Source organism: Nelumbo lutea, chromosome 7, assembly GCF_056320005.1.
Source record: "Nelumbo lutea isolate HS-2025 chromosome 7, American lotus-T2T, whole genome shotgun sequence".
Taxonomy (NCBI): domain Eukaryota; kingdom Viridiplantae; phylum Streptophyta; class Magnoliopsida; order Proteales; family Nelumbonaceae; genus Nelumbo; species Nelumbo lutea.
Window position 1 is genome coordinate 5,440,564 of NC_142690.1, and position 13,407 is coordinate 5,453,970.

General features: G+C 37.7%; 1 protein-coding gene across 1 annotated transcript; it reads right to left on the bottom strand.

Moving 5' to 3' along the window:
• Positions 1 to 1,728: 1,728 nt before the first annotated feature.
• LOC148844797 (uncharacterized) lies at positions 1,729 to 12,130 on the bottom strand. The gene is made up of 9 exons (XM_088955296.1): positions 11,673 to 12,130; positions 10,482 to 10,582; positions 10,027 to 10,390; positions 4,227 to 5,093; positions 4,042 to 4,096; positions 3,505 to 3,566; positions 3,293 to 3,399; positions 3,115 to 3,202; positions 1,729 to 2,637 (listed from the first exon to the last, which is right to left on the bottom strand). The coding sequence occupies exons 1-9, from the start codon at positions 11,805 to 11,807 to the stop codon at positions 2,314 to 2,316; spliced, it is 2,103 nt and encodes a 700-aa protein (XP_088811422.1). The 5' UTR covers positions 11,808 to 12,130; the 3' UTR covers positions 1,729 to 2,313.
• Positions 12,131 to 13,407: the final 1,277 nt, after the last annotated feature.

Sequence of the window (13,407 nt, forward strand, 5' to 3'; positions counted from 1 at the left end):
CGGCTTCGAGTCACCTCTTCCAAGGCCTCGAAGTCCTTGGCCAACATTTGAAACCTAGAAAGTGGATTTACCTCGTTACCCCCGGCCAATCCGTGCAGCAACAATATATATCAAGATATATAATTATATTTTGTTTATAATATATATTCCTTTTTGATAAGTTTAGTTTTTTATACTAAAAATTAAGATTTGAGGTCAAAAAAGATGCTTTTGGCGAAAATATAGGGTTGGAAATTTAGCCGCCCTGGCCAACGTTTTTTTTATAAAGTCAAACATGTGTGCACCAATTGACAATTTTGGGGCAAACTCAAGACCATGGCCAGATGATGGTTCAAGCAGTTCAACCACCTGGGTCAACAGTAGTCTTGGATGAACTGCTGACCCAATGACTTATTTGAGTCCCGGTTCATTGATGGTTTTTTTTTTGGATTAAAATGAACTAACCACCTGATTAATTGGGTGATGTTTGGTATTATTGTTGTTATGAAGACGTTATTTCCATTGAAACAAACATCGAAATGATGTTTTTTTTTCAGAAATTATTCTTATGGCTCAGCTTGAAAGGAGTATAATTGTATGAATGCAGATGTAGAATGCAAAATCTTGTAATTTATATTATTTTTTATTATTTGCACTGTACATATTTGAATTTATAATCCGAGCTTATGAAATCCAAGTTATTTAATGTTGCTTGAAACAACTTAAAAGACACTCAACCAAATAAGAAAAAAAATGAAGGATGCTAACATGACCAAAACACCTTCGAGAAATGATTCCAATACCAATTATCATCTTGATAAAACTGTAAGCCTATAACCCAGCCGACAAGGAGGGTGCCAACTGACTATTTATAAATTAATACTATGATTTCGATTGTTCATAAACACTCACTGTAGAGGCATAGCGGAGGGTCACCGATCTGATAGATACCGGCCGTTGCAAAATTTTAATCCTTTGGAAGCAAATTGAAAAAATAAAAAATAAAAAATAAAAAATAAAAAATAAAAACTAACAAAAGAGCCCCACATCAATGTGCTCTGCTTTCTTTTACTTTCTTACAAGCAATGTGCCGTTTGCTTTCCATCATCAGCATCACAGTCAAGGTTCGGCATGGTTTGAACAAAAAATAAGAGTAAGTTCAAAATATTGATACGCTGATAGAGGCATATCGGGCAGTATCTTGGCTCGCTCTTCTTTTTCTTTTAGTTCTTTTCTTTTAAACTTGTTCAAGGGGGTTGATTTAAGGCCCATCACGGGGCGTATGGGAGTCGGCTTACCAGGATTTTTATTCTTTTATTTTTATTTTTTAAGCGAGGTGAACAGTATGAATGAAACCATGAAAAATAAAACAAAAATGTAACCAATTCTTTTATTCTTTTATTGGAGAAATCTAACGAAATTTCAACTGCCAAAACAATAATAATATCAAACATGTTGACATTGGGGCATACAGGGTAGATGGGTGAATGTGTCCTTGCCCAACATAAAGCAGACACAAGCTATGCTGTCTGAGGTTTTCCAGATGAACAACCAAGGGAAAAATCTCTGAGGAATTGAATGGTATTTGCATTGTGACATGTAGGGTCGGTCATGCAGTCTAATTATATTTCTGGGGTACCACTAACATCAAGCTGGTTTGGTTTCTTATAAGCAATGTATATGGCCTAGTTTGTAGTATCATTATTCATATAATCTCTAGGTGCCGAATGGTTTGATGGAGGTTCATCCTGATCATTATAATATGTAAGGATTCTTTTCTCTTTTTCTTTTCAAAGGCAATGAGATTTACATGAAAGCATAAAACAAAACAAAATATAACGAAATTTCAACTGTCAAAAACACACATGTATGGGTGCATCATGCTCCACTCCAATCGTTTCACAGAAGAGCGACGGAGATTCCGCAGCTTGAGTATGAACATTCTATTTATGCATTAAGGCATGTACTGTGTCACCAGTCTCTCAATGAATACTTCCCTCGTATTCACATTTCCTTCTACACCTCTCGCAGAAATTGCTCTGGGAAAACAATTCACAGAGAAAAAAAATGAAGACATCCCACTCGCGTATGTATATTAACTTTCTTTGTTCCCCAAAAATTTTGAAAGAAAACAGATGGCCTCTACCCTTCATAAACTAATGATCTTTGCTGGGCGAAAAACTGATATGAGCTGCTGCTTTTCAAGCATATATCAATCCAAGGCAATGGGAAATGGAAGCAGAATCGCCTCTCAGATTTTTTCTTGCCAGGAAAAGGTTGCATGCTGCACAGCCAGTTGGGGCTAACTGGAAGAACAATTGTTAGAATTTAGAACTAAGATGGACCCGAACTACCACCTGGTTTAGGCTCTGTTCGAACATATGTGAGATTCCGTTTAGTTAGAGATGGTACATTGCTGGAGGGTGTTGCTCCATTCTGAACATTAACAGCACCCTCAGTAGCTGTAGTCACCGGAGCATCTCGCTTCCACTGCAAGCTCCAAGCGCCTGTTTTAAGTGGGAGGCGGGCCCTGAATGCACCTGGGATGCCTCTGGGAAATGGAACCCTGGCAAGCCTAGCAGCAAATGGCAAGGCTCGTGCCATTCGGGGCCTAATCATGGGAGCGGTTTCTTGATGAGAAGAGGCCCTCATCACAACCTATAACAAAAACCAAAGCAGTTGTTTTTTGTCAGTAAAACGGTTTCTTTAAGTAATATAATATTTGCACAAATCCATGCATGTATTAAGTGGATAGAGTAAAACGCATGCCAACAATAAGCGCCCATGTAGAAGTGCTGCACACATACAATATATATGTTTAATTTTTTTTCAATCATGTCTAGATGCTTCCAGCTAGTTTGAGACTTTGAGTTCACTTGCATGTATGTATGTTCAAGAACCTCTTGCATTTAACTTTAATAAACCATTTTATAAGGAAATGAACGAACAAAATTGACAGAGAAGGGAAGTTAAATAATTTCCATCATTTGATTCAACGTCCTTAGCAGAAAGGATCAAAGGACTACCTCCAAATTTTGTAAGGAAATTTATCCTGGATTATAGTGCAGAGCTCATTCACAAACAAAAGCTCCAATAAATTAACTTTTCATAAACAACCAAAATCTTCATTCATACCTTCAGAATACGTGACATAAAAGAGGTTCCATTTAGAGATAGCGCAAGCTCTGCTGCCTCCTTGCGCATGAACTCCACATAGGCAGACCTGTTTGTTTATATACATTTTTAGCCACATTATACAGGCATCAACAGAGACAGAAAGAAACAAATTTAAAATCCTACTGTAAAAACTAACCCTATTGGTTGTCCAGTTGCTGCATCAGTCACTATAGTAACTTTGAGAACTTCACCACACTTGTTGAAATGTCGAGAAAGGGTATCTTTGGTGGCAGCAAAATGAACCTATGAAAAACCAACAGCAATAAGTTTTTTTTTTTTTTTGGTACCGACAACAATAAGTTTGAAATCAACCCAACAAACATTGCATTTGGAATTAGAAATACATACATTGCTGACAAAGACAGTTCTAGAATCAGCATCATCTGAAGGACGACTAGTGGAATATGAACCTGCAAAAAAGCAATAGAAAGAACTCAACCACCTAATGAAATGACAGAGAAAAATAAAAGAATGAAATGGCATATTTACAAAATACATGTATGTAGATGGATAATTTAAGGGCCTGTAACTTAACAATGGATATGGCATTGAACAAAACAGAATTCATGCAGCCAACCTCATAAATTAGTTTCGATCTTATATAACCCTAATGATTTGGTTAACAAAATTGAGAAGGCCATGTTGCCAGTAATTTGGTTAACAAAAGAACAAATAACCCTATCTTAAATAAATAAGGCTCAGTTTAGAAGGAGTACAAATACAAATATGTAGAGTACAAAGCTATGTATTTTGTATGCATTTGTACTGTACATATTTGTATTTGTACTCCTTCCAAACTGAGCCTAAACAACAGAAAAACAAATGAACCAAAAAGCACTCATAAGTTTTACACCAGTTACAAGTGGCAGAGGAAAAGAAACTTACAAGTCGAAGGAGGCACAGTCTTTTGAGATTCCTGATGAGTCTGCATAGGTGATTCCTAAGACATAACAGAGCAAAAGGTGCAGTTTCAGCAAACCAGTACAAAGAATAAAAAGAACAAGAGCAGTACTGTTTTGGATCATCCATTTTAATTACAAAATGAGAATCAGCAAGAACTAGATTCTTACATTCTCAATACCAGCAGCAGCATTGCTGTTCTCTTTCATGAACCGAAGGCCCTTGACTTCACCCACCCCACTGTCCTGTGAAGTTTTTCTATTCTCCATGTCCCTCACCTCCCCCGATGTCTTGTAGTGCGGTGGTTTCCATGTATTTACATTCACTGAGATGTTCACAATCTTACGAGAAGTGTTTGCCACCAAAGGTGGAACCTGATCTTTCATCCATGTTTTCCTCGTAGCCTCATCGGTGTTTTTAGCTACTCTGTACTGCACCATTAGTGAATCTCCATCCTTGTCTCCAACAGATGTACCAGCCTGAGAAGCATCTATAACCCTGTGATCCACAACATTGATATCATCATAACCATCATTATCAGATACCGAATCAGGTGTCAAGCAAGCACCCCTGTCCAGCATCGCCATCTTCCCTGCCAGTTCACCATAATCATGTCCTTGCATATAATCTGAACCAGTCACTCCTCCATCTTGTTCAAGATCTCCATATTCTCTGTTTTCCATAGTAGGTATTCGATATCCTGATGCTTGGGTAGTTGCCCCTGACACATTCGTACTCTGCTCCAAGCAGTTGAACGCATTTCCAGAACATTTAGACCTGATTACATCTTCAGCAGCTTCTGCTGCTGCTTTAATTGCACTTGTCATTGTATTCGGCACTCTTGCAACTGATCTTATCCTCTGTGATCGATCATCTAAGGACATATCCCCTGTGGATGTTGAAACTACAGAAAGAAGACGCTTTGATGCTGGCTCTGTTCTTGAATTTGATGGCCTTAAAGACCCAACTGCATCTCGCACAGCAAATTGAAGTAACCGACGAGGGGCATCAATGGTTGGATGGGAGCTTAGCTCTCTCTGCCATATATGAAATGATGGTCAGGAAGTTCAATAAAAGAAAAGATATGGGTGCATGGTCAGTTTTATAATTAACCAGGACAAAGCAAGTATCATACTGGCCATCATACTGTTCCGTACTGCATTACAAAATTCTTAAACATGGAAGTAAAATGATTTTTTGATGCATGATCAGAAAAGATATGAACAAGAGATATTGTCACTTTATGCAATATGTCCCCTAAATTTAGTGTTATAAACTATCCAAAAGTCCGTAAGCCATGTGGATAGTGGATACAAGACAAAGACAAAATGATATGTCAGAAGTCAGAATAAAAAACCACGTCACTGAGTACAAAAGCCATAATTCAGTTACTTTGTATTACTCCAAACAGAAATACATTATAATTTTCAGGAAAAAAATTACAATTTCAGAAACAAACAGAACAAAAAAAAAAAAAAGATTAAGAATGCATTTGGTTTCATGAAAGATTAGTAAAAGAAAGACAAGAGGGGGAGATAAATCAAGGAATGACCAAGCCGCATCAAGAGAAGGCCAACTGGTCAAAAAGATCAATACCGCAAAAGGCCAAGAATCGAAAAGAACATGTGAGGGAAAAAAGAAATGAAGCCAATAATGTCTAATCCCCAATACAAATCAACCACAGATGTCTAATCCCTAGGTCCTGGCAGGGCTACCTCCACTAAGGATGTCCAAGATAGCAGCCCCGTTATTTTTTGAGTCTCTGCACAAAATTAGCTGCTTATCGAAGATTTTTTTAGATCAATGAAGATAAATTTTATTAAGAATCAAAAAGAAAGAATTACATCAAGGTGGAAAGTTCACCACCACAAGAAACTTTTGATTTTCACCCAAAAATATTGTTGTCTTGTAGTCCCTTGTTTAGCCAATGTGTCTGCCATCCCATTTGCTGTTCTTCTAACCTATCTAAATGTGACATTCATCCCTCTTGCTAGGGATTCAATTTCACGGACTGTATGCCTGTAAACCCATGGGATTTGGGTACTATTCCTTGTCCATGAGATGCCCACTTGAGAATCCCCTTCCACTTCCAAGTTAAGAAACCCATGCTTAGCAAATTTAAGGCCGTGAAGAAGACTATACAACTCTGCTGTCACTGCATCACGGTCATCACCATTGGTTACAGGACCTGAATATAAGCAGTTTATTGTAGATTTATAGTACTTTGCTGATGTCTTTTCTATATCTATATTAGAAGGAAGGAAAGAGGGGAAGCCAAGGGTCCTCTCAACACGGAGTTCACATGGACCTCCTCCTCTTGTCATTTCTCACACATGGACCAAACTGCTTAGCAAATTTAAGGCCCTGAAGAAGACTATACAACTCTGCTGTCACTGCATCACGGTCATCACCATTGGTTAAAGGACCTGAATATAAGCAGTTTATTGTAGATTTATAGTACTTTGCTGATGACTTTTCTATGTCTATATTAGAAGGAAGGAAAGAGGGGAAGCCAAGGGTCCTCTCAACACGGAGTTCACATGGACCTCCTCTTGTCATTTCTCACATATGCGGGTTATCTATTTGTAAACTAAACTATTAAAATATAAGAAGCTAGATTAAAAAACTTATATTTTAATTTTCTCTAATAAAATCCATCATTATTCTCTCTAATAAGATCATTTTTAACCCCCCCCCCAAAAAAAACAATAGTTAATGTTTGTGTAACATCTCTCCTCCCCTATTAAATCCCTTCTTTGCTCTTAAACCTCTCTTGATCCCTTATGATTCTCATATAAAGTAGGGATATAAATTAGGTGGGTGGGGTTGGTTTAAGAGCCAACCCTAAACATAGACCCTGGCCTGGGCCCAGCCTGATGTTAAAACCCAGACATAACTAAATTTCTATTCAACCCCATGCATTGCATGGGTTTACTCACTAGTTGATTTGTATTAAGGAGGTGAGGTTAGAAGTTCACAAACAATAGAATGGGCACACTTTCCAACTTTGTGCCAGTAAGCCACAGGTACAGGTTCCATTTGCCACACCATATCGTGGTTTTCTGTTGGTGTATTCCTCCTGGTGTAAAAAAGTTTCCTTTAACCAACCACATTTCAGATGGAATTCTAGTTTATTGCCTGAAAACTTATGCGAGTCTCGTGAAGATTTCTTACTTTAGTTGCACGAGTTAATATAGTAGTCCACATGCTTCCTTTCTAATGTGTTGGTCTCATGTCATTGGTCATCCAAAATATATGAACCTCTAACAGGAAGAGACAGGGCTTTCATTTCTGAAATATCAAACATCTTGTATGACTACCTAGAATATACAGGCGAAGATATGGATAAGGGCCATTGCATGGTGGAATTATAAAACCTTGGGCTGACAAATGATAGAAGCGGGATGCAAGTTTGAGTCCAGGAGCATCCACATCATCGGAAAAAAATGACAAAGGTTGGGCCTGTATCCAGTGAAACCGTCCCAAGACCCAAGAAGAGCTTGGACCAATATGGAGCCTTTTTATATAGATGTAGAATATAGATATAGGTATCTTCTGCTATTGACTTCCACTCTCTAAATCAATTTTCTTCAATGATTGCCCTTCAATTCCTCCAAAAGATCATGTAGAAGATACCTTCATATGCAAATAACTTGCCATAGCTTCTGACAGTGAAATTTAGTTATTACAAGGAGCAGGCATTGGAATACAATAAAACAAGTAAGCCTCCTGAAAGGCCAAGAGTGAGTTAATGGCAACCGGGGAAGTTGAGAATGTGGCTGAGTTGGGAAGGCTAATGGGCTGTAAAGTGGGGCACCTCCCCTCTAAATACTTAGGTCTGCCCCTTGGGGCCAAGTGCACTTCAAAAGGCCTGAGGACTCCAGTTTTAGAGAAGGTTGATTCGAAGTTAGCCTCCTGGAAGGCCAGGAATCTGTCTGAGAGTGGAAAGGTAACTCTAATTAAAAGTTACATGTCTGTTCTTCCAATTCCATCTGAGGTGGCTGGCCAGATAGAAAGGAGGATAAGAGACTTTCTATGGAGTGGTTGGAATGATTCATCCAAGTATCGCTTGGTGAACTGGGATCAGGCTTGCAAACCCATGTCATTTGGAGGTCTAGGGTTAAGGAAGGTCAAACTGTTTAACAAAACTCTCTTGGGTAGCTGGCTCTAGAGATTTGATAAGGATCCAAACAATTTGTGGAGGAAGGTTATCACTGAGAAATATCGTTTGAGTAGCAATGGATGGGATGCAGAATTACCCCTCTCTTCCTACGGCTGCAGCCTGTAGAAGGGCATATCAAAAGTCTTCAGTAGTTTTAGTGAGAGGCTGCTTTTCAAAGTTGGGGATGAGATGAAGGTGAGATTTGGTTGGACTCTTCGTTTGGTGATTTTTCTTTAAAAGACAGATTTCCCTCTTAGTTTAACATGGCGGACAACAACACGGCTTGGGTGGCAGACAGATGTGAGGTGAATGGTAGATCAATTTGCTGGAGGCCTTCCTTTAGAAGGAGTTCTAATGATTGAGAGATTAATCAAATTTCTGATCTGTTAACTCTACTGCAGAATCAACCTCTGGACGTGCAGAATCAGGATGCTAGACTTTGGAAGTGGACCTCCACAGGGGTTTTCTCAGTCAAATCCTTTTACAAAGGCCTAGTTGGAGCTTCAGGGAACCCCTTTTCCAAGCAAGGCCATTTGGGGTTCAGCTGCACCTTCCAAGGTGAAATTCTTCACTTGGGTGGTTGTTCTAGAGAAGTGTTTGGCTAAGGAAATGCTCTTGAGGAAGGAGTACCCTATACGAGACAGATTATATGTGCTTTGCAGCAGGGAGGATGAGTCAGCAAGCCATTTGTTCTTATACTGCAGCTTCAGCTCAGCTGTGTGGAGCCACTTTTTAAGGGCTCTTAACCTGCATTGGTGCTGGCCCTTCTCAGTCAAGGACCTTTTGCAAGAGTGGGGCATACCGGGCTTGTCAAGGAAAGGGATAGTTTGTTGATCAGCAGTCCCTCTGGCAGTAGTGTGGGCCATCTTGTCAGAACGAAACTTGAGGATTTTCGAGCAGACAGAATCACCAGAATCTGTGGTGATTAATAGGGCTATAGAGGACTTGAGGAGTTGGTTATCCTTACATTCTATATTTAAAAATGTTACTTCCTCTTCGTCTTTTTTGAATGTAGATTTTTGTGTGGGAGTGTAAAGTTTCTTTTGGTACATATTCTCATGTACAGCCTCTTAATATTAATAATTTTTTTACTTTACCTGTTCAAAACAAAAGTAAGCATGTATTTATATTAGAAGACAAAAAAGTGTTGATATCCAAACACTATTGGTCTTTTTTTGAGAACTTGTAAAGTATTGTACTAATAATAACTTAAAAAAAAAAAAAAAGAGTGTCCATGAACAAAGGACTGTACAATGGGCATTTTCAAACACTTTGAAAATGTGTGAGTATAATTCTCATTTGTTTTTTGAAGATAAATAAAAAAGAAACTTTATTAACTTTTATAGGAACAAAAATTCATCATCGTCATCATCCATGCCTCATCCCAACTATAGGCGATCGGCTTATAGGAAAAAAATCTGAATAAAAAAAAGAGCTATTTGTTCTCCCATTGATATAGTTATGCATGGCTTTCCAGGACAACAGCATTCCTATGATTTTCTTGGTCACAACTAATTCTTCACATGTCTTGTTTTCAAAAACATGAGCATTCCTCTCACCCTAGATAACCCAAAACACTGCAGCCGGTATCATTTCCCACAGTAGCTTGCAACTCCTACTCATACCCCTCAACTGCCATCAATATTGTCAATAATTTGGCATATAATTATCCAGAATGCCAGTTTCAAGCCTGAGTTTTCGAACCCTTTGTAAATATCTATGGATTCTAAGAAACCAACAGGAAGAGCAATCGATGCTTCCAGTTTCATGAGACCTCCTCAAATAAAATGCAAAGTAAAGTCTCTAACCTTTATTGGTTTCAGATCATCTTGCCGATTCCGTTTCCTTTGATGTGAAGGTCGGGGAGAAGGTGATCGTTTATTATGGGCAGATCCTTGATGAGTCTTTGCCTCTGGGTGGAAATTGCCAATCTCTGAGCTTCGAAGAGGAGGGGGTTCAGCTACATCTCTTACCAGTCCTTTCCATTCCCTATTCCGTCGACTCCTGGGTTCCTTAGTCAACTTTTCCCTTTCAGATTCATAGTCTAGATTCTTAGGATCATTTCTTTCTGTCTGTTCAATCAATATAGGCTTTGTCTTAGTCACTTCATCATGACAAGTTTCTTCAGCTTGCACATACAGATGTAAGTTTGAAGAGAGGTGATCCCAGAGCCTGAACAAATATAAAATTGCAGGTGATAATGACTTTAGCAAGCAAATAATTTCTATGACCTCAAATTAGACTAAAGGTGAAGTTGAATTACCAGGAAACAAAAGATTCACTATCATCCTCCAGAAACACATTTAGTTCATTCCTTGCCTCTCCTTTGGGCCTGCCATTTCTGACTAAAACAATGACATATTCCTGCATATGCAAATATGGAAGAGAAATTGCATAAATTTCCATCCTAAATGTTCAAGCATTTTACTTAATTAATTCTCAAGCAAGGCTGCAACTTGAGCAAAACTGAGTTGAGCATTTGTTAAAACTCAAGGAGCTTGGTCTGAGGTCCCAAACCTGGTGCAGTAAAAATTATTCAAATCAAGTAACCAATTTGCACCCCTACTCTCAAATCTTGGTTTCTGAACTCCGGACACATATAGATAGATAAAAACAACTTATCATAGTGATCTTCTATGGAGTTACGACAGTGTAAAGCAGAAGCAGAGATATGGGAGCATGGAAATAAAATAAAGTGACAGCATATGCCTCCTGTCAATTACTTTGGCAACAAAATACATTTCTATGTTATAAGAAGCCCTGTATAGAGAATTAGAGATTGACCGCAAGTCGACAATATCAACAACTTTCCTCCACGTAGGTGAGACAAATCCAAGGTAAACTAGAGATACCATAAGAAAAAAAAAAAAAAGAACATCGGAAAAAATGGTCATTAATAAGTTTTATGCCTAAAGAAATCATAAATAATAACCAATTACTCGTGCATATTCCTGCATCATTCGGAGAATAAAAACATTCAAAATGCTGATATCAGTAAGAGCTTTGATTGAAATGCTACTCCTGTGAAATCTGAACTTAGGCTTCTTGATACGACAATTGTGAACTAAAGTTCATGAAGTTTCTAAAGGTTCGCATGATCAAGAGTTAGACATATCAATGCACTCATGCCTAACTCATAGTTTGTTTGCATTGTACGATACAATGGCATCAAACCGCCCTCCGCCCCCCCCCCCAACTACCACCACACACACATACGAAAAGAAAATGTTTGTTTGACTCAGTTTGTGATACTCCAGCTTGGAGAAAAGCGAAATTTATCGGCAGAAGTTCAGACTAATGAGACAGAGTACCCTCATATCTCTTATGTCGTGAACTAATTCTATGGTAAGCGAAAATCGACGATTTCACCAAGCACCTTTTCAATTTGCAAACAGGGAATATATAACAGTTCGTGCAAATCGAGACAAAGATAGTGAAGGAGATGGAATCATACCACAAGAATATCATCGGTGTAATCCCCCATAAACTCCTTCAACTTATCCTTCACTGTCTCTCGCAGCTTTGCCACTCCATCCCCGCTGAAATTAATCCTAAATGTCCGCTCATCAACTCGATCCGAACCTTCCATCACTGAATTCGTTTCTCACAATTCAACCCCAGGAGTGAATAGAAAAAACCCTAGTTTGCCTTTTCAATGAAGAAGATTCAAATTATAACTATGCACGTCCGTTACGCAGTTCTGATCCCTGACAAATAAATTTTCCTTTCGGAATGTCCAAAAATAAATTACTAAAAGAAAAGGAGTGAACGAATGGAAAGTTTTCCGATCAACTGGTGGTTTCCCGACGATAACATACGGCGAAAACGTCTACTCCACGGCGAATGACCCCGCCACGCTTCCTTTTCCCGGGGACAGACCCCGCGGAACCCTATATATGAGCAAGCCAGGATGACCATTTTTTGTTAATTATATTAAAAAAAAACGAAAATGATTTCTTTCCCTCAATACCCCTAGTGTTTCTAAATTATACCAACAGAATGCTAAAAAGTTACTAAATTACCCATGGACCAATAAATACCAATATGATGAAGAAAAAGAAAAAACTAATACGTAGAGAGGCCTTCACAGTTAATAAGGGCGGATTCCACCGGACGCAAGCTAAATATTTGGATTATAGGTTTAATTTAGTTCGATTCAAAAGTTTATAAGTTTGAGCTTCATTTGCCTCGAGCTCCATTATGAGCCAAACCTCCAATAAAATTAAAATATATATATAAATATTTTTTTATTTTACATATAAAAAAATTAAGAATTATAAAAAGCTAGTTATTGTTTTATATATGAAAATTAATATTATTATATATACATAGTTATTTATTTATGTATGCTATTTTTACATGTATAATATTTTTATTATATATAAAAGCTTGATTAGGCTTGTAAGTCTTATGAGCTAAGTTATATTTGGCTTTAGTTCAGCTTGATTAGAAAATAAGCTTATATATTGGACTAGAATTCAGCTCAAAGCTCAATTTAGATTGAACTGAACTGAGCTTTTCACGAGCCAAACTCGAATAATTCATAAAAGACTATCCATTTTCTCCCCCTTTTGGTAATGAGTTATATTATTTTAAATTGAAAAAATAGGGTTCCTCTATATAAAACAATACAAAAAAAAATATTTTTTGATATTTATAAACTTATTATAAATGTCAAATTTAGTTTATATTCTCATTGTGTTGGTCTAATAGGCTCACAAGCTTATGAATTTTGACGTAGGTTTTTATGTTAAGCCCTGAAATTATTGGGCCTATGCTAGACACTTTTGGTTTTGGCCCAAGTAAGAAAATAGCCAATCAACCTATATAAAATCAGGTGGTATTTATCAAAATTTGGGGGGGAGGGGGCGGAGGGTTGATTGGTTAAAGCTCTTATTGCATTATGTGCATCATAGATTTTTTTCATATATATTATAGCATCTATCTATCTATCTATCTATCTATATATATATATATATATATATATATATATATATATATATATTATATCAATGGGGGATTGTTCTTGAGACCAAAGCTTATTTTATTGGGAATTCCTCAATTAATGTAGCAGAGGCTTAGGCTGCGCGAGAGGCCCACAATATTGCTTTTAAGTATAGGGGTCTCCCCATCTTCATTGAGGGAGACTCTCTTATTGTGATTTTGTGTTTAAAGAATAAAGTGGATTG

Excerpts from the sequence above, each read along its gene's own strand:
- LOC148844797 (XM_088955296.1), bottom strand. The coding sequence starts at position 11,807 with ATGGAAGGTTCGGATCGAGTTGATGAGCGGACATTTAGGATTAATTTC. Across the intron at positions 10,583-11,672 it reads ACACCGATGATATTCTTGTG|GAATATGTCATTGTTTTAGT; the intron begins GTATGATTCCAT and ends TTGCATATGCAG. Across the intron at positions 3,203-3,292 it reads GCAACTGGACAACCAATAGG|GTCTGCCTATGTGGAGTTCA; the intron begins GTTAGTTTTTAC and ends ATAAACAAACAG.